The sequence below is a fragment of the Danio aesculapii genome, chromosome 22 (genome assembly GCF_903798145.1).
Source record: "Danio aesculapii chromosome 22, fDanAes4.1, whole genome shotgun sequence".
In the NCBI taxonomy this organism is placed as follows: Eukaryota; Metazoa; Chordata; class Actinopteri; order Cypriniformes; family Danionidae; genus Danio; species Danio aesculapii.
The window spans coordinates 30,270,609-30,298,150 of NC_079456.1; the positions used below are offsets into that span (position 1 = coordinate 30,270,609).

At 40.2% G+C, this 27,542-nt stretch overlaps 1 protein-coding gene across 1 annotated transcript; it reads left to right on the forward strand.

The window, feature by feature from the left end:
- Positions 1–1,823: 1,823 nt before the first annotated feature.
- Positions 1,824–27,470, forward strand: LOC130215697 (protein SSUH2 homolog). Its single transcript, XM_056447533.1, has 13 exons — positions 1,824–1,914; positions 3,008–3,060; positions 3,346–3,435; positions 3,523–3,592; positions 4,671–4,800; positions 4,879–4,939; positions 7,023–7,141; positions 7,227–7,289; positions 7,376–7,464; positions 10,015–10,107; positions 10,201–10,306; positions 23,081–23,188; positions 23,731–27,470. The coding sequence occupies exons 1-13, from the start codon at positions 1,892–1,894 to the stop codon at positions 23,872–23,874; spliced, it is 1,149 nt and encodes a 382-aa protein (XP_056303508.1). The 5' UTR covers positions 1,824–1,891; the 3' UTR covers positions 23,875–27,470.
- The last annotated feature ends 72 nt before the right edge of the window (positions 27,471–27,542 follow it).

Here is a 27,542-nt window from a genome sequence, read left to right on the forward strand (position 1 = left end):
AACCCACTATCCTGAAACATATCTACTGTATGACCGATTGCTGTGACCACATCAATATCCCTGCATCTAAGTGCACATCCACCTTTACATTTAGTATATTCAATAATTAGAGTGGACAGTCTGCACATTGAGGCGCAGCCACTGTTTATAGCTGTTTATTAACCCTTATAAGTTACTTTAAAACCAGCCATTACTTCACTTAGCTGTCAATAATACAAGTTTCTGGCATCAGTGTCTTGTCATATTTCATTTACGTTTTTTTTTGCTGATTTCATTCAATAAAACTAGCATCAGCCTAATATTTAGTGCACGTTTGGTGCTACTGTATTATCATCATCAATAAAGTACTTGTTTGGCACAAAAGTTTGTAACATAAAAATCGTAAATAACGAAATCTTACCTATGAAATGTGATGTCTTTATGCTTTGTTTCGTTGTTGCTTGTTACTACACCCGTACACAGTGCTAAAGTCCAGCATCTTCAGATTGGCTTTAGTCCTGACTAAGTGTAGTTGAATGACATTTGTCCTAGGAGCACTGCACACAGTATGGCGGCAGTATTGACGCATGCTCAGGGTCCGTATGCAATATCTAGTGTATATATCTATGTATAATGGCCTACAGTAGGCACAATGATATATTATGCACTACCTGAAAAAATTTAACTAAACATGACCATTGTATATAGTGAAGATGATAAACCCCTGAAGCATCATGTGAAGCTCCATATTATTTAGCACAAGGCGTACCGTTATTCCAACTAATCCACTAAGAATATGAACATTACACCCCTATATGTTTTAGCTCTATAAAATATAGTTTTAGCTATATTTTAAGATTCATCTCAATGATATTCATATTTGTAAGTGAGCGTTTTTTGTAGAGAGAAGGAATACAAAGAATATATATATTTTTTAGGTTCTTTATCAAGATCTTACAGTCATAAATTGAGGGGTTGCCTTGGTAACTTAGGCTCGGTTGTCCTAAATGTGCTGGGTTTATCAGATAAAGAATCTGGTCTGGACAGCTGCTTGAGATGTTTTAGAGGTTATTTGTTAAATGTAGCACATAATTGTGTCTGATCTCCCTCCATTCATTACAATGCATATTAGTCTATATTCGATAAGAGTTCGATCAGCTTAATAGTGAATAGTAAATAGATCTTTTGCACGTTTAAAGGAAACACTCCATTTTTTTAGAAATACATGTAGGCTCATTTTACAGCCCGCCTAGAGTTAAATTGAGTTTTACCATTTTTTAATTCATTCAGCACATCTTCATGTCTGGTGTGAGCACTTTTCACTTTTATTCATCTATCTATCTATCTATCTATCTATCTATCTATCTATCTATCTATCTATCTATCTATCTATCTATCTATCTATCTATCTATCTATCTATCTATCTATCTATCTATCTATCTATCTATCTATCTATCTATCTATCTATCTATCTATCTATCCATCCATTCCATCCATCCATCCATCCATCCATCCATCCATCCATCCATCCATGCCAAGTACTATCTAATTTGACCATCACTCTAAAAATATAAAGGGGAAAAAATATAGGTGGTATACTAAGATGCACAGTTTACTGTAGTAAAAACTAAAGTATATTGTATTTATCAGTTTAACAGTTACAGTTTGCTGTAGCATTCATTAGCTGCAAGTTCAAAAACACTATTTTTTTATCTGGGTAGAAAAGATGTAGACAAAAAAGACGTACGTTATCTGACATATGTACTTTGGCACTCTGCAGTTAGTTCCTGTTGATGGCACAATAAGCTTGGATTTGCATCATCAGTTGGTCTCAGGTTACAGCGCTGTAGTTCCTGTTTCCTTGCGCTTCTCACAAAACGAAAGTTAGTCGAAACTCTCTCTCTCTGAACGATGGACAGGACGCATTTGCTGAGGTATGTTTGATAAAAAAAATCGAAATTATGGTGAACAGCTCTTTAGGAAGTACCTTAATAAGTACGTGTTAATACCAGGGTTGTTGCATGTCGTAGTTAAAGTAACTATGGTTTTTGGCGTATTTTTTATAAGCACATGATAAAAGTATAACAAAAGGGAGTTCGTTTGTGGTTATGATGGTTTAACAACAAGTGTGTTTTGTGGGTATGTTATTTGTTGCAAAACCGTGGTGGACTTTCGTATGGGGGATGTTGGTTCACTATCTAGCAGCCTGAATAAAAAAGCGGTGACATAAATAAATCTCATCACATTGAAATTTGGTTTTGGAGGACACCTTACAGGCCCCTAGCCAGCTTATTGAAAGGGGTGGTTCTTTTCTCTGAACAAGTGGACTTTTTTTCCCAGTTATTCACCTCATTTTCTATTCAGTTACGAGGTTAATTTTTTGTGATATGCATTTTATTGATATTTTGAGCACTATAGGCTAATCTTTGCTGGATTAGCTTGTTGGATGGTAACCACACTTTTTGATGTTCCAAAAATATTTCCTACAATTTTGTCTAAGTGCTTACATTACTATTCAACTACGAAGTGTTTATTTACAAATGTGAATTTAAACTGTCAATTATTACAGTTTTATAAATAATGTTATGAGATTAGCATTAAAAAATACAAAGAAGTATTTTAAAAGTATTATTTTAAAATACAATTTTATTAACATCCATTATATATATATATATATATATATATATATATATATATATATATATATATATATATATATATATATATATAAAAAAGAAAACTTATTTAAAGTTAATTAAAAAATAATAAACAAACTGCCCAACTTTCCTCAGTCAGAATTAGGCCATTTGAATAATAAAAAATTTAATTTGTCTTCTTCTATCAGTTATTGTCACAATCTATGATGGCATAGTAGTCCAAAATTGGACAAATGAGCCCATGTAATGGCCAAAGTTTGGACTTTGTCAGTTGAAGGAGGGTCTTTTGAACCACTCGAACCCACCTGACTACAGGCTGTATTTTATATGCGCCACAATTTTATTTTGGTTTCATTTGTTTTTGCCACAGTGACCAGGATGAAGTCCATACTGTCCCTTCATGTCCTGCTGGAGCCTATGCAGGTAATCCAAAATTATTTGTAAATTGATTGTACTCAACATAAAGTAACAAAGTTTTACACAACACATATTTACATTATATCTAAACCCTTAATGTGTAAAGTACAAGCATGTGGAGTGATTCAAATCAGTAAAAATAAGTCATCCTTTTTTTAATGCTGCAAGCCTTATCATAATCTTAGATACAAGTTTCCTGTTTTGTCATAACATGAACAACACTGATATAGCTGAAAAATAAAGATTTTTATAGAAGATTGATAGTATAAAGTTATGCTGTACATTCAACAGATCCGAACTCTGTGGCAAATGATGGGGCGACAGCTCCTCCTGCGGATCTGATGCCTGTGGTTCCTGGATATGAGCGCTTGGGACCAAATGGTGAGAACTATTTTAGCAGCTTAATCTGAAACTAGGAGTGAGATTTCTGTAATAAATGTGACAGTGAGTCTTTTATTTCACCCTCAGTTATTCCACCATCTGATTTTGGATCGTCACAACCAGAAGCCCCACCCAGAGCTCCAGAGAGACGCTTTGAGTAAGATTTGAGTGGTGTATAAGTGTAAAATACAAAAACTGAGCACCATTTATATTTGTAGAGCACTTTCTTTGTCTGTGAAAATAGAAAGAAAGAATATCTTATTCTGTTTCAGAACAGGTACATTTAATATTGATGATTGTCGTGTCTGTAATAATGCTAGTGATTGTTACGGCCTTCAACAACTGGTTTTCTTGACATGTTCTGAATTAATGAATGAGGCAATTCTGGATTTATTTATTTAGTTACACCTTATTTCTGAGTCATTGTCATGCCATGCATTTCCCACATAATTTCCCAATCACTAGCTTAACTTATCTAAATGCATTTAAATCTAAATAAAAAAAAAGTGCTTGTGACTTTTATTCTGATTTATTTTGAAGCGATGTTAATTTATATCTAAATATTCAGACATTTTTTTCAATTGTCCATTTTTTTTCAATTGTCCAAAAATCCTGTTTGCCTCAAATTTTTAAGCTGAATCAATTTAACCTTATGAGTCCATTGAACTTATATTATGTTAAACTGACATAAAAAAGCTTGCATAACTTATAAAATTAATTTAAAACATGATTAACTTAGTTTAAGAAGTTACAATGACCTAAAACATATGCTGTCCGGACTAATTGATCATATAATGTTTTACAGTGCAAAAATACAAGATATAAACTTAGAAATGTGACAATTAAAGTAGAAATTGTGAGAATTTAATCCAGATTTGCAGAAAACAAACTCAGCAGTTGTCAGAAATTGAGAATTGTGAAAATTTCAAGATAAACTTTGAAGAAAAAACATTTGAATGGCAAGATAACTCAGAAATTAATGAAATATAGTCAAAATGGTGAGAAATAAAGTCAGGTTTGTGATAATGTATTAAAAAATGCAAAAATAAATGAAGAAACAAATATGGAATTGCTAGAGTATAATCTCAGAATCGAAAATAAATAAACACACTTATGAAGAATAACATCAAAATTGCAAGAAAAAGGGCTATAATTGTAAGATATAAACTCATAATTGTAAAAAGTGAAGTCTGAATGTTACAAACCCATCTAAAGTTTCCATGTGGTGTCCTCAGCATTCCTGCGATCAATGAAGAACTTGCACAGGAGGCCTTTGCCAATTATGTGTCCAGCAAATGCTGTTACAGCTCTAAACCAGTCAAAGAGATGGTGTTCACAGACCTGCAGTCCCTCAACACATATCGGGTCAGCGTCAACACTCACAAACATTTCACCTGACTTTATAATGGTGCCATTAACTTACACATTTATATGTCCCTACAGTACCGACTAGAGACTTTTACAGAGACCAGAACCACAGAATGGGACAGTGAACCCTACAATGGTGAGTTACCAAAGTCTTCTCATGCGGGAGATGCTAATAAACTGATTTTTGTTTGAGGTATTATAAATATATTGTGTTAAAAAGCAGATGAGAAGTTGCCATCTCCATCTGATGTGTTATTTGCGTACATTTCTAGCACAAATATTAGTTTACTTCAGGTTCAAATTTGTTTATTTATTTATTTTTTTGCATATTAGAGTCAAAGGTTTTTATGTAGTGGAATCTCATCATCAATTTATATCGAATGAAAGTTAAATATTATATTACATTTTCAAGCAAAATGTGTATGAACATGTCCCTCAGTAAAAACTTTACAATACAGATATAAGTAAAACTGTAGTTTGGTGTATGTAAGGAAGTGTAGACGTGGAGGTTTATGGCTCAGTGGAGGAGAAATTAGTGCAGCCTTCAATAATAATAATTATTTATTTACACTTGCCGGCCACTTTATTAGGTACACCTTGCTAGTACCGGGTTGGAGCCCTTTTGCCTTTGCCTGTCTTAATCATTCATGGCATAGATTCAACAAGGTATTGGAAATATTCCTTATAGATTTTGGTCTATATTGACATGATCGATGCATCGTGCAGTTGCTGCTGATTTGTCAGCTGCACATCCATAATGCAAACCTCCCGTTTCACCACATCCAAAAGGTGGCCATTTGAGTACAGTGAACTTATTTTCATGTTCACGAAACCAGTCTGAGATGATTCACGCTGTATGAGATGGTGCATTATCCTGCTGGAAGTAGCCATCAAAAGATGGGTACACTCTGGTCATAAAGGGATGGACATGGTCAGCAATATACTCAGGTAGGCTGTGGCCGTTGACCTGATTACTCAATTGGTAATAATGGGCCCAAAGTGTGCCAAGAAAATATCCCCCACACCATTAAACCACCACCAGCAGCCTGAACCATTGATACAAGACAGGATGGATCCATGCTTCATGTTGTTTACTCCAAATTCTGACCCTATCATCTGAATGTCAGCAGAAATCAAGACTCATCAGACCAGGCAACATTTTTCCACTCTTCTATTGTCCAATTTTGGTGAGCCTGTGTGAATTGTAGTCTCAGTTTCCTGTTCTTAGCTGACAGGAGGGGCACCCGGTGTGATCTTCTGCTGCTGTAGCCTATCCACCTCAAGGTTGGATGTGTTGTGTGTTCATAGATGCTCTTCTGCATACCTTGGTTGTAAAGAGTAACTATTTGAGTCACTGTTCGCTTTCTATCAGCTGGAACGAGTCTGGCCATTTTCCACTGACCTCTGGCAAACAAGGCATTTGCACCCATAGAACTGTTGCTCAGTGTATATTTTTCTCTTTCGGATCATTCTCTGTAAACCCCAGAGATGGTTGTGTGTGAAAATTCCAGTCGATCAGCAGTTTCTAAAATACTCAGACCAGCCCGTCTGGCACCAACAGCCATGCCACATTCAAAGTCACTTAAATAATCTTTCTTCCCCATTCTGATGCTCGGTTTGAACTTCAGCAGATCGTCTTGATCATGTCTACATGCCTAAATGCTTTCACCTGCTGCCATGTGATTGGCTGATTAGAAATTTGCTTTAATTAGCAGTTGGACAGGTGTACCTAATAAAGTGGCCGGGGATTGTAAGTGTGATTAAAGAAACACTTAAAACACTTGTTTTCTTTACATTAGACTGAAAAAAAAAATCGTAAAAGCAAAAAGTGCAAAATACTTACACATTTGCATTGTGCAGTAACCATTATATAAAAGCAATAAGGCACTGGAGGTGTGCTGCTTTTATGAATACACAGGAATATAGCACAGTTTACCCAAAAAATAAAATGCCTGTCATTATTTACTCATCCTCCACTTGTTCCAAACCGGTTTGAGTTTCTTTCTTCTGTTAAACACAAAAGAACTACCATAGTATTTTTAGTTCCTACTATGAATGTCAGTGTCTGCTTTTTTCCATAATTCTTCAGAATATCTTGTTTTGTGTTCAACAGAAGAAAGAATTAAATAAAGGTTTAAAACCACTTGAGTGCAAGTAAATTAAATGATATGTTCACTTTTGGGTGAACTGTCCCATTAAGTATGCTCTCCATTTATCAGGTCAAGTGGTGGATGGAGTTGGAATGGCTCCTGCTGCGTGGAGCATCCCGGTGCCCATACCGTCCCTCTTCCAAGACTGCAAAAAATCCATTCGTGTTCCTCACACATCGACTGTCAAAGTAAAAAAAAAACCTCTCTCTGTTATTCATCACAATCATTAACTTTATTGTTTTTAGTCATTTTATTGTGTATTTTTAATTACAGGGTTGTCACTCATGCCTGAATCTTGGCAGATCTGCTTGCAGTAAATGTGTAAATTCAGGCAGGGTAAGTATGATGATCAGATACTCTTTTTTATATTTGCTTCTGTATTTTCTGTGTGTTGTTTCCTTATAACACTTGTGTTGTTTCAGACTCGCTGTGGACATTGCTCTGGCACAGGATGGAGGTCCTCTCCTGAACGCCAGCGCTGTGGTTCATGTAGCGGCTCTGGCATGATTAGGTATTTTTTTAAGCATCCAGCATCTTCTATAATAATCAGAATAATTCATGGAATTTCTGTAATTTCAGCTTTGGTTGAAGGGTATGCAACCATACCATACCATGATTATTTTTATAATGATCATTTTTTTATAATGATAAATACATGTTGATGGGTGTGTTGTTGTGCTGGTACTTTGGCTGTTTTAGGCCTTCCATGGATATATAAACATGATACTAAGTCATTCATTCATTCATTTTCATTCGGCTTAGTCCCTTTATTCATCAGGGGTCGTCACAGCAGAATGAACCGCCAACTTATTCAACATATTTTTTACACAGAGGATGCCTTTCCAGCTGCAACCCAGTACTTGGAAACATCCAAACACTCTCATTCACACTCATACACTATGGCCAATTCAGTTATTCACCTATAGCGCATGTCTATATAGCAGCCGGAGGAAACCCACACCAACACGGGAGAATATGCAAACTCCACATAGAAATGCCAACTGGCCCAGCCGGGACTCAAACCAGCGACCTTCTTGCTGTGAGACAACAGTGCTAACCACTGAGCCACCAGGTCGCCCATACTAAGTAATTGAATCATTTATTCAAATGATTTATTCAAAACATCTGATTGATTTAGAAACAAATGACTGCAAGTGCATTCCAATCAGGAGGGCTCATCCTTATGGCCTTCTAAAGCTTGATTTATACTTTTGCCTGGCGCAACGCCATGGACCTTTGCTGACTGCATGCGCACCTCACGAAACGGACAAGGCTTTTATACTTGACACGTTTGCCGTTTGTGATATTGTTTAAAGCCTCAGGGGGCAGTCAAAAGAAACTGACTGTAAAGTCAGACGGATAAACAGAGAAGTAGAAAGTTTCCGGAACTGTCATATCATTCATATCATTCAAGATTTTTAAACTAATTATTTATTTATATTTTTATGAATTATTTTAATGATTACAAAGATTTTTATAATCATTCAAAAAATTTTAAGTCAATCTTTGATGCATCACTTGCTTTTGTTCATATCTCGGACAGTTTTACCTATTAAAGTTTTAAGTTTATTAAAATATTAATGACAAGAGAACATGGGTTGCTCTGCAAATATATTTCTTATTATGGCAAGAATAAAAGGCAAAAGAGTACATGTTTGTTTAGATTTAGCCCGCTCCACAATTGACACATTTACTGTCTGGCTAGTTTCTGTCCTCTTCTTATGGTCCATTATCACCAATAAAGCCTAGGAAAACAAGGCATCAGCATACTGTTAACCGATAGGTTCAAATATTCCTTTCCAGTTATCAAAAAAATATGTTCCTTAATTATAGTTTTGTAACTATTAAATTGTTTTCAATTAAAAATTGTAATGTTTACATCAGTGTTAAACCTATAAATGGTGGAAAAGTATTTTGTAACTGTGTATCTGGGTCTCCACTTTTGCATGGCCTCTTTTGGTTTTAACAAACTCTACCCCTCAGGCTTTTCCAAGCTTATAACAAAAACTTTCCTCCCTTCTCATGGCTGTTGCAATTTCTAGCCAAGAATTAGTGGTCATCTGGTTATCCCTATAATCACACATGGACAGATCTTAAAGATGTCTGTACAGGCATGCCTGTTTCCTTTAAAATCTCTTCAAAGTGATTCATATGTAACTCAAATAAATCGCTGCACCGCGTGAACTGTTCGCTTGAGTCTAAAAAAAAAAAAAAAAAACTTGTGCTCTGCCAGCCGAAATAATGTCACGCACACTCAAAGCAAACTCGGCGATGATGTCACATTTGCCGCATGCACTCAAGCGAACTAGCGGATGCATCGAGTATAAACCAGGCTTAAGGGTTTAGGGATGAGCCCTTCCAAATGGAACACTTCCACACCAAACAACTTCTCGTTGCACACGATCATGACGTCCATCAGTTATACCCTTTAAAATCCTTCACTCCGAAGGGACCTTCATAGGCTGCGTTTCAGTCCACTTTTAGACACACACTCGCAGGCTTCACTTGCTCTCTTCACAGGGGAATCCCTGCTGCCATTTTGAAGTACTTTTCACTTCATTAAATGAACGAGGGAAGCTTACATGGACATTCCCTCGATTTCTGCTTTATATGTACTTGCAGCACCTATATGTCCCACAATGCAACATGATTGTGACGTCACAACAGTGTAACTCCCAAGTGCTCAAGGTTTTAGAGCATTCATTTAAACCCATTGAGAGCCTCCACCAGTAGGGGACACGTGTGTGATATAAACAATGACGTACATTCGAGGGACGTTAGTGAGTGAAGGGCATAAAAAATTACACTGGAATGCAGCCATAGTGGCCAGTTTTATACATTTCGTCAATATGGTGACCATGATTGTTTTCACTCAGTAGTGCCCTTCAGAGGGCAGTATATCCTGTTTGAAACTCACTATGTCTTTATGAGTGAATCATTGAATCAATGCTTCGCTCATTTCATTCAGATGTTCTGCTTTGGCTTTGTTTAGATTTTTTTTCTATCACCACAAGAGAACAAAACAGAAGTATTGTATTTAAAAAGTGAATCTGTTTTCCAGGTGTCATTCCTGTGGAGGAGTCGGCTCAATCACTTGCAAAACTTGCAAAGGTCATGGAAAGCTTCTCTGCTTCATCAAGCTGATAGTTACGTGGTAAGATAACCTTGGCTATGGTTGATTTTCACAACACACATTGTAAAGCTTACTGTGTTCAAATGAGCTAATGCTCACTTTTTATCTTCTAAGGAAAAACAACATGCACGTGTCTGTCATTGACAAGGGTTCAGGATTCCCTGTTGACCTCCTTGATCAAATCACTGGAGAGAAACTGCTTACTGATATGGCTCCAATGGTGAGCAAAAACAACCTGGTGCTCAGAATGCCTTTGCTGTTTAAAGGAATTTTCTGTTTTGCGAGAACAAAAGCTGGAAAACATCCTACCACAGCTAAGCATGTCCTTAAATATTTCAGTGTTGGTCAGTGAAGTCCGTTATTATAAATATCTTCACATTGCAAATTTCAAGTGCCATTTCGAATGCAAAAAGGGAATTTCTTAAAAATGCAACAGCAAAAGATAAGATGAAGATAAGAGGAAAGATAAAACCCATTTACAGTATGATGTACAGTAGTCCCTCGTTTATCATGGGGCTTACGTTCTAAAAATAACCCAGATATAGGTAAAATCTGTGAAGTAGTCAGCTTTATTTTTTACAATTATTATAGATGTTCTAAGGCTGTAAAATCCCTCACTGCATGCTTTATACACCTTTCTCAAACAGGCAAGAACAGTTTCACACTTTTTTTTTTTTTTTTCTTTCAATTTAACAGTTTTACACCATGACACACATTCAGTATTAATCCACATAGTGGCAAAAGCTGAACTATTTTGAAACTTGACCGCTGCATGTGTGTAGGAACAACTGACGGTGGCCATAGCAACAACAAACGGCAGTGGATCTCAAGCTCACAAATGCAATTTAATTTGTTTAATGCGTTTTCCACGTGGCATTACATGTGACATGAGAATATAAAGAGTTAACCAGATACACTACAAGCAGTTACAAGTAACAAAACACAATTAAATACATAATTTGCAAGCTAGAGAAAACAAGGAGTCAATCATTTTAATTACACTTACTTACACTTGTGAAATGGAGGAAGAAACTGATCCATGAACTGTACACTGTAAAGTTCCTGTCAAGCTCTAACAAAGTCCAATACATCAATAGTCTTTTCTCATCCTTGCTTCAACAAACTGCCAAATGAATCCCCCGTTGAAAGCATGGAGATTGCTGAAGCACTCATCCGAAAAATGACGGGAACACAGCACAAGGCTGGGGTTATAATGCAGAGGTATTTTTGCAAACATAAACTTCAACAACTGACTCTTCGCAGCCTCTTTACATGTTTGGGTAGGGAGCACAGCTTCTTCGTGACATGTTTCAACCCGGATCTGCTACAGTGTTTGTAGGCAGGGCCGGGGGTTTCAATTTTCCCACGTTTGCGCACACAGCAAATGGGCGGGGCTTGAGTTCTGTATCGACGTCACGGCAAAAGACTCGTTACTGCGGCAATTCATTCGAACTACTATGAGTCGACTTTTTTATAGATGACTCAATAGTTTTAAACACGGTGCACTTTCAAATTTAAGCCTTAGCTGGATATTTCACTTCACTTAGAGCTGTGTCACACTGCATGGACGGTCATTTTCAAAAACCCATAATAGGGGCTTTTTAAAATTAAATGATTCAGATGGTGCTCTGTGATGTGGCAGAAATATATACAGTATCTTGAGACATAGCTGTGCACTGCAGACAGCCGCCAACTTTCTGTGCCGGTGTGCGTACCCTATATAAACTTAAGTTTGCGTGGCACGGAGCATTTGGTGTGCGACCGCCTTAACGATGGTCTTGCTGCGGACAGTTAAACCCTTTTTGCATCCTTGCTGAAACTCACACTGCTAGCGATCGAAGATTTATGTTAATTTGGCAAGCTGAACGCATTCTGTATTGTAGAGGAGACACGGAGGAGATTGATTGACAATAAGCTACAGCCAATCCGGATGCACAACACAATGCACTGTTAAAAGAAGCAAGTCAAATTGCACAAAATAAAATCCGCGAAGGCTGTGAAAGGTGAACCACATTATAGCGAGGGACCTCTATATTTGAACTCTTTTGTAATGTTAAACAAAACTACTTAGCTTTTGTTAAAGACACATAAGATATTAGCAATGAAATGGTGTGGAGGTTGAACATTTTTGTAACTGGTGTTATTGCATATCAAATCAAATCACTTTTATTGTCACATCATCAGCAGCACGTGTGCTGTGATGAGTGAAAAACTTAGGTGCTGGGTCCAGACAGTGCAAAATACAGACAACAGCATACTCCCAAAAAAACAGGACAATGTAAAATTGGCAATGTTGACAGCAATATGTACAATGAATAGGTGTACATATAGTTGTAGGCAGTATTGTTTTTAAGTATGGATTGGTTAAAGTGCAGTGCATGCTACATATTGATGGTGTGACGTGAGGGGTGTGGAGGAGTTTGTGTGGGGTGTGTTAAGTGTTCATCAGCCTGATAGTCTGAGGGTAGAAACTTTCCTTCAGTCGGCTGGTGTGTGACCGTATGCTGTAGAACCGTCTGCCTGAGGGTAGCAGAGAGAAAAGTCTATGGCTTGGGTGGCTGGAGGCCCTGATGATTCTCTTGGCTTTCCTCATGCACCGCCTGGTGTAAATGTCCTGGAAGGAGGGAAACTCACCTCCTACTACACGTCCAGCAGTTTGCACAATCCAATGTAGGCCTTTGCGATTGCTGCTGGTGCTGTTTCCATACCAGGTGGTGATACAGAAGAAGAGGCGTTGTTGTGCCTTCCTCAGCACTGTGTCTGTGTGAGCAGTCCATGTCAACTATGTGGATTCCAAGAAACTTAAAAGTGCTGACTCTCTCCACTGGTGTCCCGTTGTTGGTGATGGGAGTGTGTTCTCTCATCTCTCTCCTGAAATCCACCACCAGCTCCTTGGTTTTTCTGATGTTGAGTGAGAGGTAGTTTTCCTGACACCACTGAGTGCGCACCTCCTCTCTGTAGGCCGTCTCATTATTATTGGTGATTAGGCCCACCACCGTTGTGTCATCAGCAAATTTGACGATGACGTTGGAGCTGTGTTTGGCTGTACAGTCATGTGTGTACAGGGAGTACAACAGTGGGCTGAGAACACAGCCCTGTGGAGCACCAGTGTTGAGGATTAGTGTGGATGAGGTGATGTTGGTCATTCTGACCACCTGGCGTCTGCTTGACAGGAAGTCCAGGATCCAGTTGCACAGAGAGCTGTGTAGACCCAGAGCCTGGAGCTTCACCACCAGCTTGGCAGGCACTATTGTGTTGAATGCTGAGCTGTAGTCCACAAACAGCATTCTCACATATGTGTTTTTGTTTTACAGGTGAGACAGAGCAGTGTGCAAGGTGAAAGCAATTGCGTCATCAGTGGAGCGGTTATTCCTGTATGCAAATTGCAGAGGGTCAGTGTGAGTGGGTAGTACCGAGCTGATGTGGTTTTTAATCAGCTTCTCAAAGCACTTGCTAAAGATGGGTGTCAGTGCAACCGGACGCCAGTCATTCAAGCATGTGGTTTTAGCTTATTTTGGTATGTGCACAATAGTAGCTGTCTTAAAGCATGTGGGAACCACAGACAGAGAGAGCGCGAGGTTAAAGATGTCCAAAAAAACCCCCGCTAGCTGGTGTGCACATGCTTTAAGTACACGTCCAGGGATGCAATCTGGGCCCGTAGCTTTTCGGATGTTCATGCGACGGAAAGATCTCGTTACGTCCACTACAGAAACAGAGAGTGTGCTGGCGGTTTCGGTATCGGCCGCAGGAGCGCGCAGTGTGTGTAGAATGAGTTCAGCTCCTCCGGGAGAGATGCAGAAATGTTTACAGTGGTGGACTTGTTACTTTTAAAGTCCGTGATGTAATTAAGTCCCTGCCACATGCTCCTTGCGTTATTGGTCTCCCGTGTTAGTGTGGGTTTCCTCTGGGTGCTCCGGTTTCCCCCACAGTCCAAAGACTTACAGTATAGGTGAATTGGATGAACTAAATTGGCTGTAGTGTATGAGTGTGTGTGTGTGTGTGTGTGAATGTGAGAGTGTATGGGTGTTTCCCAATACTGGGTTGTGGCTGGAAGGGCATCCGTCGTGTAAAACATATGCCGGAATATTTGGCGGTTACTTCCGCTGTGGCGACCCTTGATAATCAGGAACTAAGCCGAAGGAAAATAAATGAATGAAAACTATTCAACTTTTTAAAGTGAAAATGAAACTAACCACAAATGTAAAATGTGGATTTCTCTCGTTTATTTTAAACATCAAGCCTAAACAATTTGTTTAAAGTGAAAGTAAAATTAACCAGTTTCATGTACTGTTGGTCTACTCAACGTTTTTATTAAAGTGGTTGATTATTGATAAGGTAATGGTATCTGATATCACCGTGTACTGAAAATGAAAGTACCATCAGTCTCATTCTGGTGAATAAGTGGTGCTTGGCTCTTTCCACTGAGCACTCTGGTTCAGTACAGTACATTGGATTTCAGTAAGGGTCTCCTTGATGAGACTGTCTACTTTCTACAGTACCCTTACTCGGTAGGCTTGATGCATGACAGAAAAATTCTGTTGACATCATTTTTGATTGAAGAAAGCCGTACAGTTCATTCAGATATCATATTTTTTGCATGCTCAATGTTATTGTTTAAAATGTAGATGCACAACAAAAAATAAAGATGGTCCACACTCAAAAAAAATTTAAATAAGCATAGAATAGTTTCTTTACAAAAACAGCACATTTCTGGGGTCATTTTCAAAGATCTGTGTAAACGAGAGCCATTTTATGGTCTATATAAGTGTTGGGTTGATAGACGATAGCATCGTCTATAACCGATGGCCTATATACATTACAATGCTGAGTCCTCATTGCTATTCTTCGCTCCGCCCCACCCCTGTCGCAGCAGTAAAAAATACACACTTAGGCCCAGTTTACACTTATATGTCTTAGTTTTAAAATGGTATTTTAGAACGAAAACAATCTACGTCCACCCTGGCGTTTCATCTAGCATTTCTGAAAAGATCATTATCCACACTATACTGCTGAAAACACGTGTCACATGACCACAAAAACTCATACACAAAGGCATGCACTGCTGCATATGCGCACATCTGAGCTCCAGGCAGTCAGCCGGTGCTTTGAGCACAAAACCACAGAGAGCAGTGCACGTTAGTAGGGTTGGGTACCAAAACCCGGTGCCATTTGTAACCGGTATGTACCGGATCAAATCAGCACATGAATTTCAGTGCCTAATTTCGGTGCCACTGGTGCTGCGACAAGGATGTAAGAAAGGGGTGCATCAAAGGCACACATAGGTACGCATTGCCACACCATCTCTAAACATTTAAACCTAAACAACTTTGAGGAATATAGACAGGCGATGTCAGGCGTTTGTTCTTGTTGCTTATAGGAACGGACGCCCACAGTACATCGCATTCGGTAAGCGAGAGCGACACTCTTCAGATCAACACACATGATCAACACGCATGTTCATCAAATTAGCTTTTAAGCATTCTAAAGCGTATTTTACAAGCAAGGATTCTTTTTTATTTATTTATTTTTTTTTTTATTAGAATATTCAAAAAGATACATAAAAAACAAGCAAGGATTCTGACACAACAACGAGCAACAGATGATTTACAAATGTTGCGTGTAAGGGGGAAACACGTCACACTTAATGACACATTTGAGGGCTCAAAGTCAAAGGAATGCACATCATATGGTCTCTGACATCATATGGCACTTTCAATGAGCACGTACATGGACACTAATGCTTTGATTTTAATATGATTTAGACAATACTCTGATTTAGAGACTAGACTACAATGTAAACAGTGATTTTTGATAACCTTAAAAGGACCACAGACACAAGCGTCGCGAAATGCTGAGTTTTTTTTTTTTTGCCATTTAACGTGCGGTATCAAATTCTATTAAAAGAGCACTCTTCCACCAGTCCCCATGTCAACAAGCTTGATCCCCTAAATTTGGACGTGTATTTTTGTGTCAAAACGCCACGGAGAAGCGAGATCAGCCATCGGTGGCAAACTGCTGAGATTTTACTGAGGCCTTTTTCTTCGCGCTCTAGGTGACACTTGCACTCGCTCTCTCGGGTACTCTCTCTCTCTGTCATTATGGTGCTGCGCGCATTAGCCTAGTTCCCTGCATTCGCAGAGGTTGACGCCCAAATGACAGGTTATAGCGATTTTAACACTTTTAATATAGGAAGTGCTCGGCTATGCAGAGACCATTATTAATCAGAAATCTTGTGTACATAGTTTTACGTTAGGAAATGCGGTATTGAATTTACAAACAGTCGGCAAGTACCAAAGAACAGATGTTACACATTGATCAAATTCAGTCACGCTCATGTAAGTGTCATGGATTGGTCAGGCTCTCACGACCCCCACTCACGAAGATCACCATCACCTGACTTCTAATGAGCACACAGCTGCATCACATTCACGAGCACCAGATAAAAGCACAGCACTCCAGTCGCTCATTGTCCGGGCTCGTCTCGACGAAAGCGGACAACTGAGCGACCACTCAGCGTAGTCATCCTCAGCTAAACAAACGATTTACTTACCTGTTCTCTTTGTATTCCTCCTAGTCTTCCTGGTCCTCCCGAATCGTCCTGTCTTCCAGTCCTTCCAAGTCTGTGTCATCCTCTGTCAGCTGTATCTGGTGTGTGCTGTCCATCCTCGTGTATTCCTGTTACCCAGCCACGGAGGAAAAGACCCCAACATCATTCCTGATCCTCCTGGCTATCCTTCATGTGCTCCTTGTTGTCATTCAATAAACACCCTAACGTTTCCTTACCTCTGTCTCCTGTCCGCTTCATAACAGAAGCCCGGACCTATAACGACGACAACATGAGCACCCTCGATCATTTTCAAGAGCTGGTGGACCAGTTGAAGCGGATTCTACAGCCACCAGCTCCACTTTCCAACGCACCACCAGCACCGAGCACTTCCGCCTCCACAGTTTCTTCTTCGGCCCTTCCTTCCAGTCCCATGGCCCGACCAGCGCCCTACTCAGGCGGAGCGGGGGAGTGCAATGGTTTTCTGTTACAATGTTCCCTCATATTCGAAATGCAACCTTCTCTATATCCCACAGATAAGTCAAAGATCGCCTACATCGTATCACTACTCTCTGGACCTGCACTTAAATGGGCTGAGACGATCTGGAACCAAGCCGGGCCGGTCATGAATTCCATCACTACCTTCACGGAGTATTTCAAAGAGGTGTTTGGACGTTCTGATGGGGAAGTAGCCGCTGGAGAGCAGCTGTATCATCTAAAGCAAGGTACTCTATCTACACAGGAATATGCTCTCCGGTTTCGCACTCTAGCAGCTGCAAGTGGATGGAATGAGAGATCGTTGTTGACCACGTACCGGCTCGGCTTGGAACCCACTCTCCGAATCCAGCTGGCCACATTAGATGATACAATGGGTCTGGAGAGATTCATCCAACATTCTCTCCGATGTTCCGATCGTCTCCGTTCCTATCAACAGGACACCATCACCCCCTCGTCTGCACTCCTCCAATCGCCTGAGTCAACAGCCTCTCCAGAACCAGAACCCATGATAATAGAGTCTGGAAGACTGACATCAGCGGAACGACAGAGGAGGCTGACCCGGGGTCTGTGTCTATACTGCGGTGTCAGTGGACACACCCGTATGGAGTGTCCCCTTCGTCCCATTCGGACTTCAGTGAGTGTATTCAGTACGAATATTGAACAATGTAAACCACTTACCACCACCGTACAAATAACTACTGCCTCTATTTCTCTCCTTGTCACAGCCCTCATCGACTCCGGGTCAGCAGGGAACTTCATCTCCCAATCCCTCTGTCGTCAACTCCACCTCCGTACTGAGGCGTCCTCGCATATATACCAGATACAACCGATAACCCAGTGCACTCGATCTTCGACCCGTATCCATCGACAATGCGAAGACATCCTTCTTCAAGTGGGGCTGTTACATCAAGAGAGGATTCAATTTCTGGTTCTGGAGGGTGCAAATATGGACATCATTCTAGGGCGCCCGTGGCTGGTGAAGCACGATCCCATCATCTCTTGGGGCACAGGAGAGATAAAGAAATGGGGATCTGGATGTACACCTACCTGTTTTCCAAATCTCCCTCTTCAAGGTCGGAACCCCATTTCTTTGTTTGCAACATCGGTCGAGAGCCCTCCTGAGAAGCAGTCTATCCACATTCCTAAGGAGTACAGCTCCTTTCATGATGTCTTCTGCCCCAAGAGAGCTTCCCAGCTACCGCCGCATCGGCCATGGGACTGCGCGATCGACCTAGTTCCAGATGCCCAGTTGCCAAGAGGTAGGATCTACCCGCTCTCGCTTCCAGAGAATCAGGCAATGGAAGATTACATAAGGGAGGCTCTGAGTCAGGGGTACATACGTCACTCAAAATCACCAGCCGCCTCAAGCTTCTTCTTTGTGGCCAAGAAGGACGGAGGGCTGCGTCCATGCATCGACTACAGGGTCCTAAATAACGGTACAGTAAAATACCGATATCCCCTTCCTCTGGTACCAGCCGCTTTGGAACAGCTCCGAGAAGCTAAAGTCTTCACTAAATTGGACCTCCGCAGCGCGTATAATCTGATAAGAATACGTGAGGGGGACCAATGGAAGACAGCATTCGTGACCCCTACTGGCCACTATGAATATGAGGTCATGCCTTACGGTCTGGTCAACGCCCCCTCCGTATTCCAAAACTTCATTCATGAAGTCCTCCGGGAGTTTCTTCACCACTTTGTAATAGTGTACATAGATGACATCCTCATTTACTCCCGGAGTGAGGCCGAACATCGCCAACACGTTGCGGAGGTCCTACACACATTGAGAGAACATCACCTCTACCTCAAAGCGGAGAAATGCTCATTCCACCAGAAGTCGATTCATTTCTTGGGATACATCATTGATCAAACCGGTATACGTATGGATGGGAAGAAAATTGAGGCTGTTCTATCCTGGTCAGAACCCACTTCCATTAAGGAGCTCCAGAGGTTTCTTGGGTTTGCTAACTTTATAGACGGTTTATCAAGGACTACAGCAGGATTACATCACCTCTCACTAATCTCCTCAAGGGTAAACCCAAAGGACTGGAGTGGACCAAAGAAGCAGCCGCAGCCTTCCGCCTTCTTAAGAAGGAGTTCACAAGGGCCCCACTCCTGACTCATCCTGACCCAAATCTTCCTTTCGTGGTGGAAGTGGACGCATCCACCACCGGCGTCGGGGCAGTATTATCTCAACATCATGATACACCGCCCCGACTGCATCCCTGTGCCTATTTCTCTCGGAAGTTGAGCCCGGCGGAGCAGAATTACAGCATAGGAGACAGGGAGCTGCTAGCAATCAAGCTAGCCTTGGAGGAGTGGCGTCACTGGTTGGAGGGAGCCAAACATCCGTTCCAGGTGATCACAGATCACAAAAACCTCCAATATATCAAAGAGGCCAAGAGACTATGTCCACGTCAAGCCAGATGGTCACTTTTCTTCTCACGTTTTGATTTCTCCATTTCCTATCGTCCAGGACCCAAGAATCTAAGAGCAGACGCTCTCTCTCGTTTACACGAGCATCACGATCATGAAGAACTCCCAACGAAGATTCTTCCCGAACACATCTCCATTTGTCCGATCACCTGGAACGCTCCTCCAGTCGTTGCCACTCCGGAAGCCCCTGCTCCGCCGGGATGCCCTCCTCATCGGCAGTTCATACCACCTGAACACCGGGTAGATCTGATCCACTCCTTACATACCTCGCTAGGCACTGGACATCCAGGGATCAACAATACTCTCTCGCTAGTATCCCAACGATTCTGGTGGCCAAACATGGCAAGGGATGTGAGGCAATATGTTCAGGGCTGTAAGGACTGTGCCCAATCCAAGAGCCCACGTCATCTACCCGCTGGAAAGCTCCATCCCTTGCCGATTCCGAACCGTCCCTGGTCACACCTAGGAGTGGACTTTATCACTGATCTCCCTTCGTCAGAAGGTAATACCTGTATTCTAGTCATAGTAGATAGATTCTCAAAGTTTGTCAAACTAATCCCTCTGAAAGGTCTTCCCACAGCCTTTGAAACAGCCGACAATATCTTTAATCAAGTCTTCAGGTCATTTGGTATTCCAGAAGATATTGTGTCGGACAGAGGTCCACAGTTCATCTCACGTCTATGGAAAGCCTTCTTCAAGCTCCTAGGTGTGGCCGTCAGCCTCTCTTCTGGATATCATCCCCAAACCAACGGGCAGACAGAGAGGAAGATTCAGGAGGTGGGACGGTTCCTGAGGACCTTCTGCAGTGGTCACCAGAGCTCCTGGAGCCAGTATTTGGGCTGGGCAGAATATGCCCAAAATTCACTGCGGCAACCCTCCACCGGACTCACGCCATTCCAGTGCGTCCTGGGCTTCCAACCACCGCTCTTTCCCTGGGATGGCGAACCATCTGATGTCCCCGCAGTGGATCACTGGTTCCGGGAGAGCGAGAGAGTCTGGGACGAGGCTCATCAACATCTGCAGAGGGCAGTCCGTCGAAGCAAGGTAACCGCCGATAGAAGAAGGTCTGAAGAACCCAGATACACACCCGGACAAAAGGTGTGGCTATCCACCCGGGACATACGCATGCGACTGCCCTCTCGCAAGTTAAGTCCCCGATTTGTTGGTCCCTTCACCATCGTGGAACAGGTTAACCCCGTCACCTACAAACTACAATTACCCTCTCACTACCGTATTCACCCTACATTCCACGTATCACTCCTGAAACCCTATCACGATCCTGTTCTTCCCTCCACAGAGCCTGACCACGAAGAGGAACCCCCTCCTCCACTGCTCCTAGAAGAAGGAGCCGTCTACGCAGTGAAGGAGATCTTGCGTTCCCGACGTCGTGGTGGCCAGTTGGAGTACCTGGTGGACTGGGAAGGGTACGGCCCCGAAGAAAGGACATGGGTTCCCAGAGCTGATATTCTCGATCCTAGTCTCATGGTGGAGTTTCATGAGAGCCACCCTGAGTTCCCAGCGCCTAGAGGCAGAGGGAGACCACCACGGCGTCGGAGGTGTCGGCCCTCAGGAGCGGGCCCTGGGGAGGGGGGTACTGTCATGGATTGGTCAGGCTCTCACGACCCCCACTCACGAAGATCACCATCACCTGACTTCTAATGAGCACACAGCTGCATCACATTCACGAGCACCAGATAAAAGCACAGCACTCCAGTCGCTCATTGTCCGGGCTCGTCTCGACGAAAGCGGACAACTGAGCGACCACTCAGCGTAGTCATCCTCAGCTAAACAAACGATTTACTTACCTGTTCTCTTTGTATTCCTCCTAGTCTTCCTGGTCCTCCCGAATCGTCCTGTCTTCCAGTCCTTCCAAGTCTGTGTCATCCTCTGTCAGCTGTATCTGGTGTGTGCTGTCCATCCTCGTGTATTCCTGTTACCCAGCCACGGAGGAAAAGACCCCAACATCATTCCTGATCCTCCTGGCTATCCTTCATGTGCTCCTTGTTGTCATTCAATAAACACCCTAACGTTTCCTTACCTCTGTCTCCTGTCCGCTTCATAACAGTAAGTCATATTCAACTCGTCCAGTTATGCTTTCATTCATTTTTGATTTCCGTCTCCAACACATTATTTATTTACAACACATTTTTAAACATATTAGTTTAACTAACTAATTTCTAATATCTACTTTTTTTTCTTCCCCATGACAGTGAGTGCATAACATTTTACTAGTTATTTTGCAAGACAGTTGTATTCAGTCAAAGTCCCTTTAAGTGTTTTATAGTCTTTTATTCAGATTGAAGTGTAATTTAAAGACTTAATCAGTTGACTACGAAAGTTGAAATAATTAGTCAAGTTATTTTGTAACTGATTTGTTGTGTATATCAAAAAATATACAGTAAATTTTTCTTAAGGAGGCTAATAATACTGACCTTAATTTTTTTTTATTATTCAAGAAATATACAATAAGATATACAACTTGTATAACTTATATGCAACTCATGTAAACACCTTGATCATATTATTGTCTTATTCAGATTAAGGCAAATCATTAGATTACTGATAACCACGTAAACATAGTCACAAGCCCCAACCCTAGAAAAAAAGGAGTATAGTATTTTGATGACAGCCTTTTCACAGGTTAGTAGCAAGCTAATGTATTTTCATAATGCAAATCTTAAATTCAAGCTAACCAACAAATGATCAAAGGAAATATATAATATATTCATGTAATTCAAATATATAAAATATGAATTGATGTTTACTTTAAACTTTAATTATATTGCTCTATTAAAATTATTTTTTAAAAGATTTTGTCAAGTAAAAGAATTTTTGAGAGTCATCCACTATAATTTTGTGGCTCAAAAGTATCAGAAATAGTCCCAAACAACACCCAACCCTACAGGTTAGACAGTTTATCAAGGATGTACCGCTGGATCGCGTCTCACTGTAGTTGTTAAATGTAATATTTAAATAATCTGGTCTCTATCTAACGACTCTTCTGAATGTATCAGGTAACATGTCACAACATCGATTCACTGCTTCAAACTTTCGCTTTCACCCTTGTACTTAGTAATTTTAGCGAAAACCTCAGATACTGTTGGTTGGTTCCTGTTGGTTGTGCACCTTTTTTACCAACCGAGTTTGTTGATACCATCATAATGACACAGATCACTCTGCCTATTCAAGTCCCGTGAAAAAAGTGATTGACAGGCGGTAATTTGTTTGTAACTTATCTTTATTTATTTATGATTTGGTTATGGTAAAACAAAGAGCATGCAGGTCAGGTAGTTAAAACGGTAAGCCACAAATAATTTATTCGTTATGAATGAATGAATTATTCATAAATACTTAATTCACCACCGCCTATGATGACGATGCCATCTACCATCGCGATGTTCCACATAAGACACTGTACGATGCCAAATTGGTTGACATCCCCAACCTTAGTCTACATATCTGATTTTAGTCCATCATTGTCATCTAAACTTACCCTAAAGCTTTGGCTCTTCATTGCAGGTTTACCCAGTTGTCAATTTTCCCGACCACTCTGTGAATGCAGTGTCTGAAAGTGTTGTAAGGGAACATCAAGCTCAGTTCTGCACCACTTGCCGTATTCTCCAACAGGTAGTGTATAAACCCAGTAAACTAAATAGTTGCACTTGTCTCTTTAAGGCCACATCTCAACCTCTCACTCCGTCTTCTGGGAATTAATTAAATGACCTCTTCCCGTTGACTCACGTCCAGGAATTCCTTGAAGAAACCAGATTACAGCTTGTGTTAACAGCACACTGTCATGTGGTCTGGATATTCCTATATATTTAAACAATGCTGACAAGAAACAGAAAAAACAGTGACTAGTTAACCATTGTAAATAATAAACCCTATAAAATGCTTTTTTTGATACAATTAATTTACAATTCATGTATTGTATGATGTTGTTGTTTGTGAATGTGAAAACTCTCCCAAACAAAAAGAAGTGACTGTGAACTTCTTGAAACGAGTTGTCAGTAATTCCAGGCTTACCTCTTGCACAAACCTACATTAAATTTGTGCATAATCACAAATTTGCATAATGATTTTTAATAACTCCACTAGAAAATAATGAAAGTTGTAAAGAGAAGATGTGCTCTAACCTTGTGAGTTTGTTGCTTTTTTTCATTTTCCAGAGGCAAACCATCGAGCTGATTCCTATCACGCGAGTTCATTACATCTGGAAGGAGAAAACCCACATTTATTTTGTTTATGGAACCGAACACAAAGTTTTCACCAAGGATTACCCTGCCAAATGCTGCTGCTGCTCCATCCTTTAAACATGCAGTACAAACATGTAGGGAAAGAACCACAATTGAATGTTTATTAGAAGACATGCATGCACATATGCATATTCATACATGAATTACATTAATGTGTTTGAGAATGTTTTATTCTGTAAACTACTGATGACATTCCTTCTTAATTTTAAATAAACAATTATAGATTTTTGGATGCATGAAAATGTAAGAGGTGCCATGTTTTCAGACATGGTTTATTTCAGTTTTAGACAACAAGTTAACTGTTTTAACTTCAGAAATCAATAGTTGATGGAATATCCCTGATTTTCAATATTTTTTTCTGAAATACAGTGATATAAATGACAATATTGTTATTTGATATTTGAAAGAATGTTATCAGAACTTCATAGAATTAAACATGTCAACATTTTACTCAAATCCATACCCCAATAAATTATAGTTACATTTGATCCAGTTACAGTTTGTTGCAACATAGGCTCATTCTGAAAACATCCCCCTATATACATTTCTGGAGATCGCATATTATGTAGCCAGAAGTATGTATGGCTGCATTTCGTCTTTTAAACGCTACGGGGCGGTACGACGCGGTCCCTATTACGCTTACCAGCTGACCGCTTACCTCCCTATGGACAGCTTTTTCGCTGTTACCAAGTTTGTCCAGTGGCTCACCGCTTAGGCCGGCGGACTTGAGATGCAAAGCGGAGTTGATTATGACGATGGGGTTTCTGTCTGGCGAAGAACGGTTCCAGAAAGCAGGTGAGAGAAAATCAAAAGCCAAAACATAAAATAAACAAATAACATGGTGAGAAAGTGGTAAAATCTGAAAACATGGTAAAAATCCGGCTGCCGCGAGGGCTTTTTTTTTTTCTGCATTTTTTTTTAAAACATTGTCAGTTGGGTTCAGAGAAGTGGGTGGGCAGGTCAATCGGTGCTTTTGAAAACACTATTGGTTGGGATTAGGGAAGGAGGAGGGTGTGTCAGTCATTCAGTTAGGCACAATCCCAATTCTTCCCCTTAGGCCCAATTCCACCTCTTAGGCCCAATACCAATTCTACCCCTTAGCCCTTCCCCTTACTCGTTTTGCACATTCACGTGAAGGGGTAGGGGTGTCCAAATTTTCTTTATCTTGAAGGCGTAGGGCTAAGGGGAAGGGGTAGATAGCCCTTCGAATGGAGATTTTTCAGGACCACACTCGAAACCAAGAAAATTTCCCAGAATACACCAGCCACAATGGCAGGATAGCTGCACCCGGAAGTAAGGAGATCCACAAATTAGTATTTTTTTGTCATTATTACAAATTTTTACAACAATAAAAATAAAAACCGCTTAAGTTTGCCATCTATAATCCATAGTAATAACTCCTGTATAACAGTCCCACAACATTCTGATACTCGGTGACACAGGAATACCCTGTCAGAAAAGTCTAGTGGGTGGGAATGACCTTTTTACAGTGTCTGCTGTAATGTTAATGAAGTTTTTGGCGTGTTTACATAGATTAATATGGCCACTGTGTAAATGCACAGTAGTTACAATCTTATAGCCACATTAGATCGTTATGATAACATAATATATGCCTTCTGTGATTTCCTGAAGATAAATACCTAAAAATAACACAACTGAAAAAACTACAGCAGTCGCGATTGTCTGATATCATATGAAGCAAGAGATTACGATGACATATGATGATGTGTGCAGGTGATGTAGTCGTGTCCCATTTCTTAGGGGTAAATTTTGAGGCCCTTCCCCTTCACACTCGGTTTTAAGGCCCTTAAAACCGAGTGTGAAGGGGAAGGGGTAGGGTTACAAAAATAGAATTGGGATTGGGCCTTAGTCAGTCAGTCGACAGCGGCCTCTGGTGGATTTATGCAAGAACAGCAGGCGTGAATGGCGCTCATGAGAGAAATTTGAGATCTGAAAAAGCGCACACAGCGACCTCTGGTGGATTTGCGAAAACAAAAACTGTAAAAAAAACGTACCTCATGGGTGTATTTGGAGCTCTCCAGAAATGGATATAGGGGTACATTTTCACAATGAGCCTGGGTTGGTCAGTTTTCAAAGCACACAACACACACACACACACACACACACACAAACGTTGGTATTGGTGGTTTATGTGGATTCCTTATAGGCATAATGTATTATATACTGTAAAGACCACTTATTACAATATACAGTATGGCTTACCCTACCCCGAAACCCACCAATCACAGGTGAGCTCTGGCCAATTTTCAATGACAAAAGATCAAATTAAAAATTATTTTTAAGCACTTTAAATTACAAGGTCACAATGTCCTCATAAACCACCTCAACATTATAGTACCTAGGTCATACCCATTTCATTATACACATTTTTGTCCTTGTAAACCACCCAAACCACTACACAATGGCACAAACATTTATTTGTATCATAACCAGACACCATATTAATAGACCACAACAAACTTTATTTTATATTTATATATTTTATTTGTTTAGTTAGGGACATTGCACATTGCACACATTGGGTGTATTTGGAGCTCTCCAGAAATGGATATAGGGGTACATTTTCACAATGAGCCTGGGTTGGTCAGTTTTCAAAGCACACAACACACACACAAACACACAAACGTTGGTATTGGTGGTTTATGTGGATTCCTTATAGGCATAATGTATTATATACTGTAAAGACCACTTATTACAATATACAGTATGGCTTACCCTACCCCCAAACCCACCAATCACAGGTGAGCTCTGGCCAATTTTCAATGACAAAAGATCAAATTAAAAATTATTTTTAAGCACTTTAAATTACAAGGTCACAATGTCCTCATAAACCACCTCAACATTATAGTACCTAGGTCATACCCATTTCATTATACACATTTTTGTCCTTGTAAACCACCCAAACCACTACACACTGGCACAAACATTTATTTGTATCATAACCAGACACCATATTAATAGACCACAACAAACTTTATTTTATATTTATATATTTTATTTGTTTAGTTAGGGACATTGCACATTAATAAAACATTTCTGTATGTACCAGAATTAGCCAATAACATTTTATTCATTATTATATATTTTTTTCGTGAGTAATCATATTACATAATTATTATGAATATAGGCCTATATAAGGAGTTAATTAGCAAAAACATAACCACTGTTTTTCGAATAGTTTTTTTGTTTGTTTGTTTGCTTAACAAGTACTCAGTGTAAAAACCTGATTTCTAGTATAAATGATTTTTTTTTTTTTTTTTTTTTTTTGCAATTGTAGGCCTACTCTTCAATACATAAAATGTTAAGAGACTTAAGACTTAAGAGACTTTAAAGTAAAAATTCTATGAGGCTACTCTAGGCTTACATTAGTTACTTTTATAAATTCATTTTTATGCGCATCCTTACACTTTCATTTTTGTTCATCCACTTTCCTATTATGTCTGTGCAAGCGAACAGTGGAGACTTGATTTGGTAGCCAAACGTCGCATTTTGTGTCATACAGTAGGCAACGTAGAGTTATTTGTTTTTAACGAGATGAACGTGAGTGAGAGTTTCTTCTTTGAGTGAACTCTGCCTTTAAGGATTCTGTATTATAAGTATCAGGCGCGCTTTAATAAACCAGATTAGCAGAACATGTTTGTGGGCGTGTCTTTTATTAATATTGCTGTCTAGTTGAGAGTTACTGAGGTAAATCTCTCAGTAGT

Excerpts from the sequence above, each read along its gene's own strand:
- LOC130215697 (XM_056447533.1), top strand. The coding sequence starts at position 1,892 with ATGGACAGGACGCATTTGCTGAG. Across the intron at positions 1,915-3,007 it reads GACAGGACGCATTTGCTGAG|TGACCAGGATGAAGTCCATA; the intron begins GTATGTTTGATA and ends TTTTTGCCACAG. Across the intron at positions 10,108-10,200 it reads ATCAAGCTGATAGTTACGTG|GAAAAACAACATGCACGTGT; the intron begins GTAAGATAACCT and ends TTATCTTCTAAG.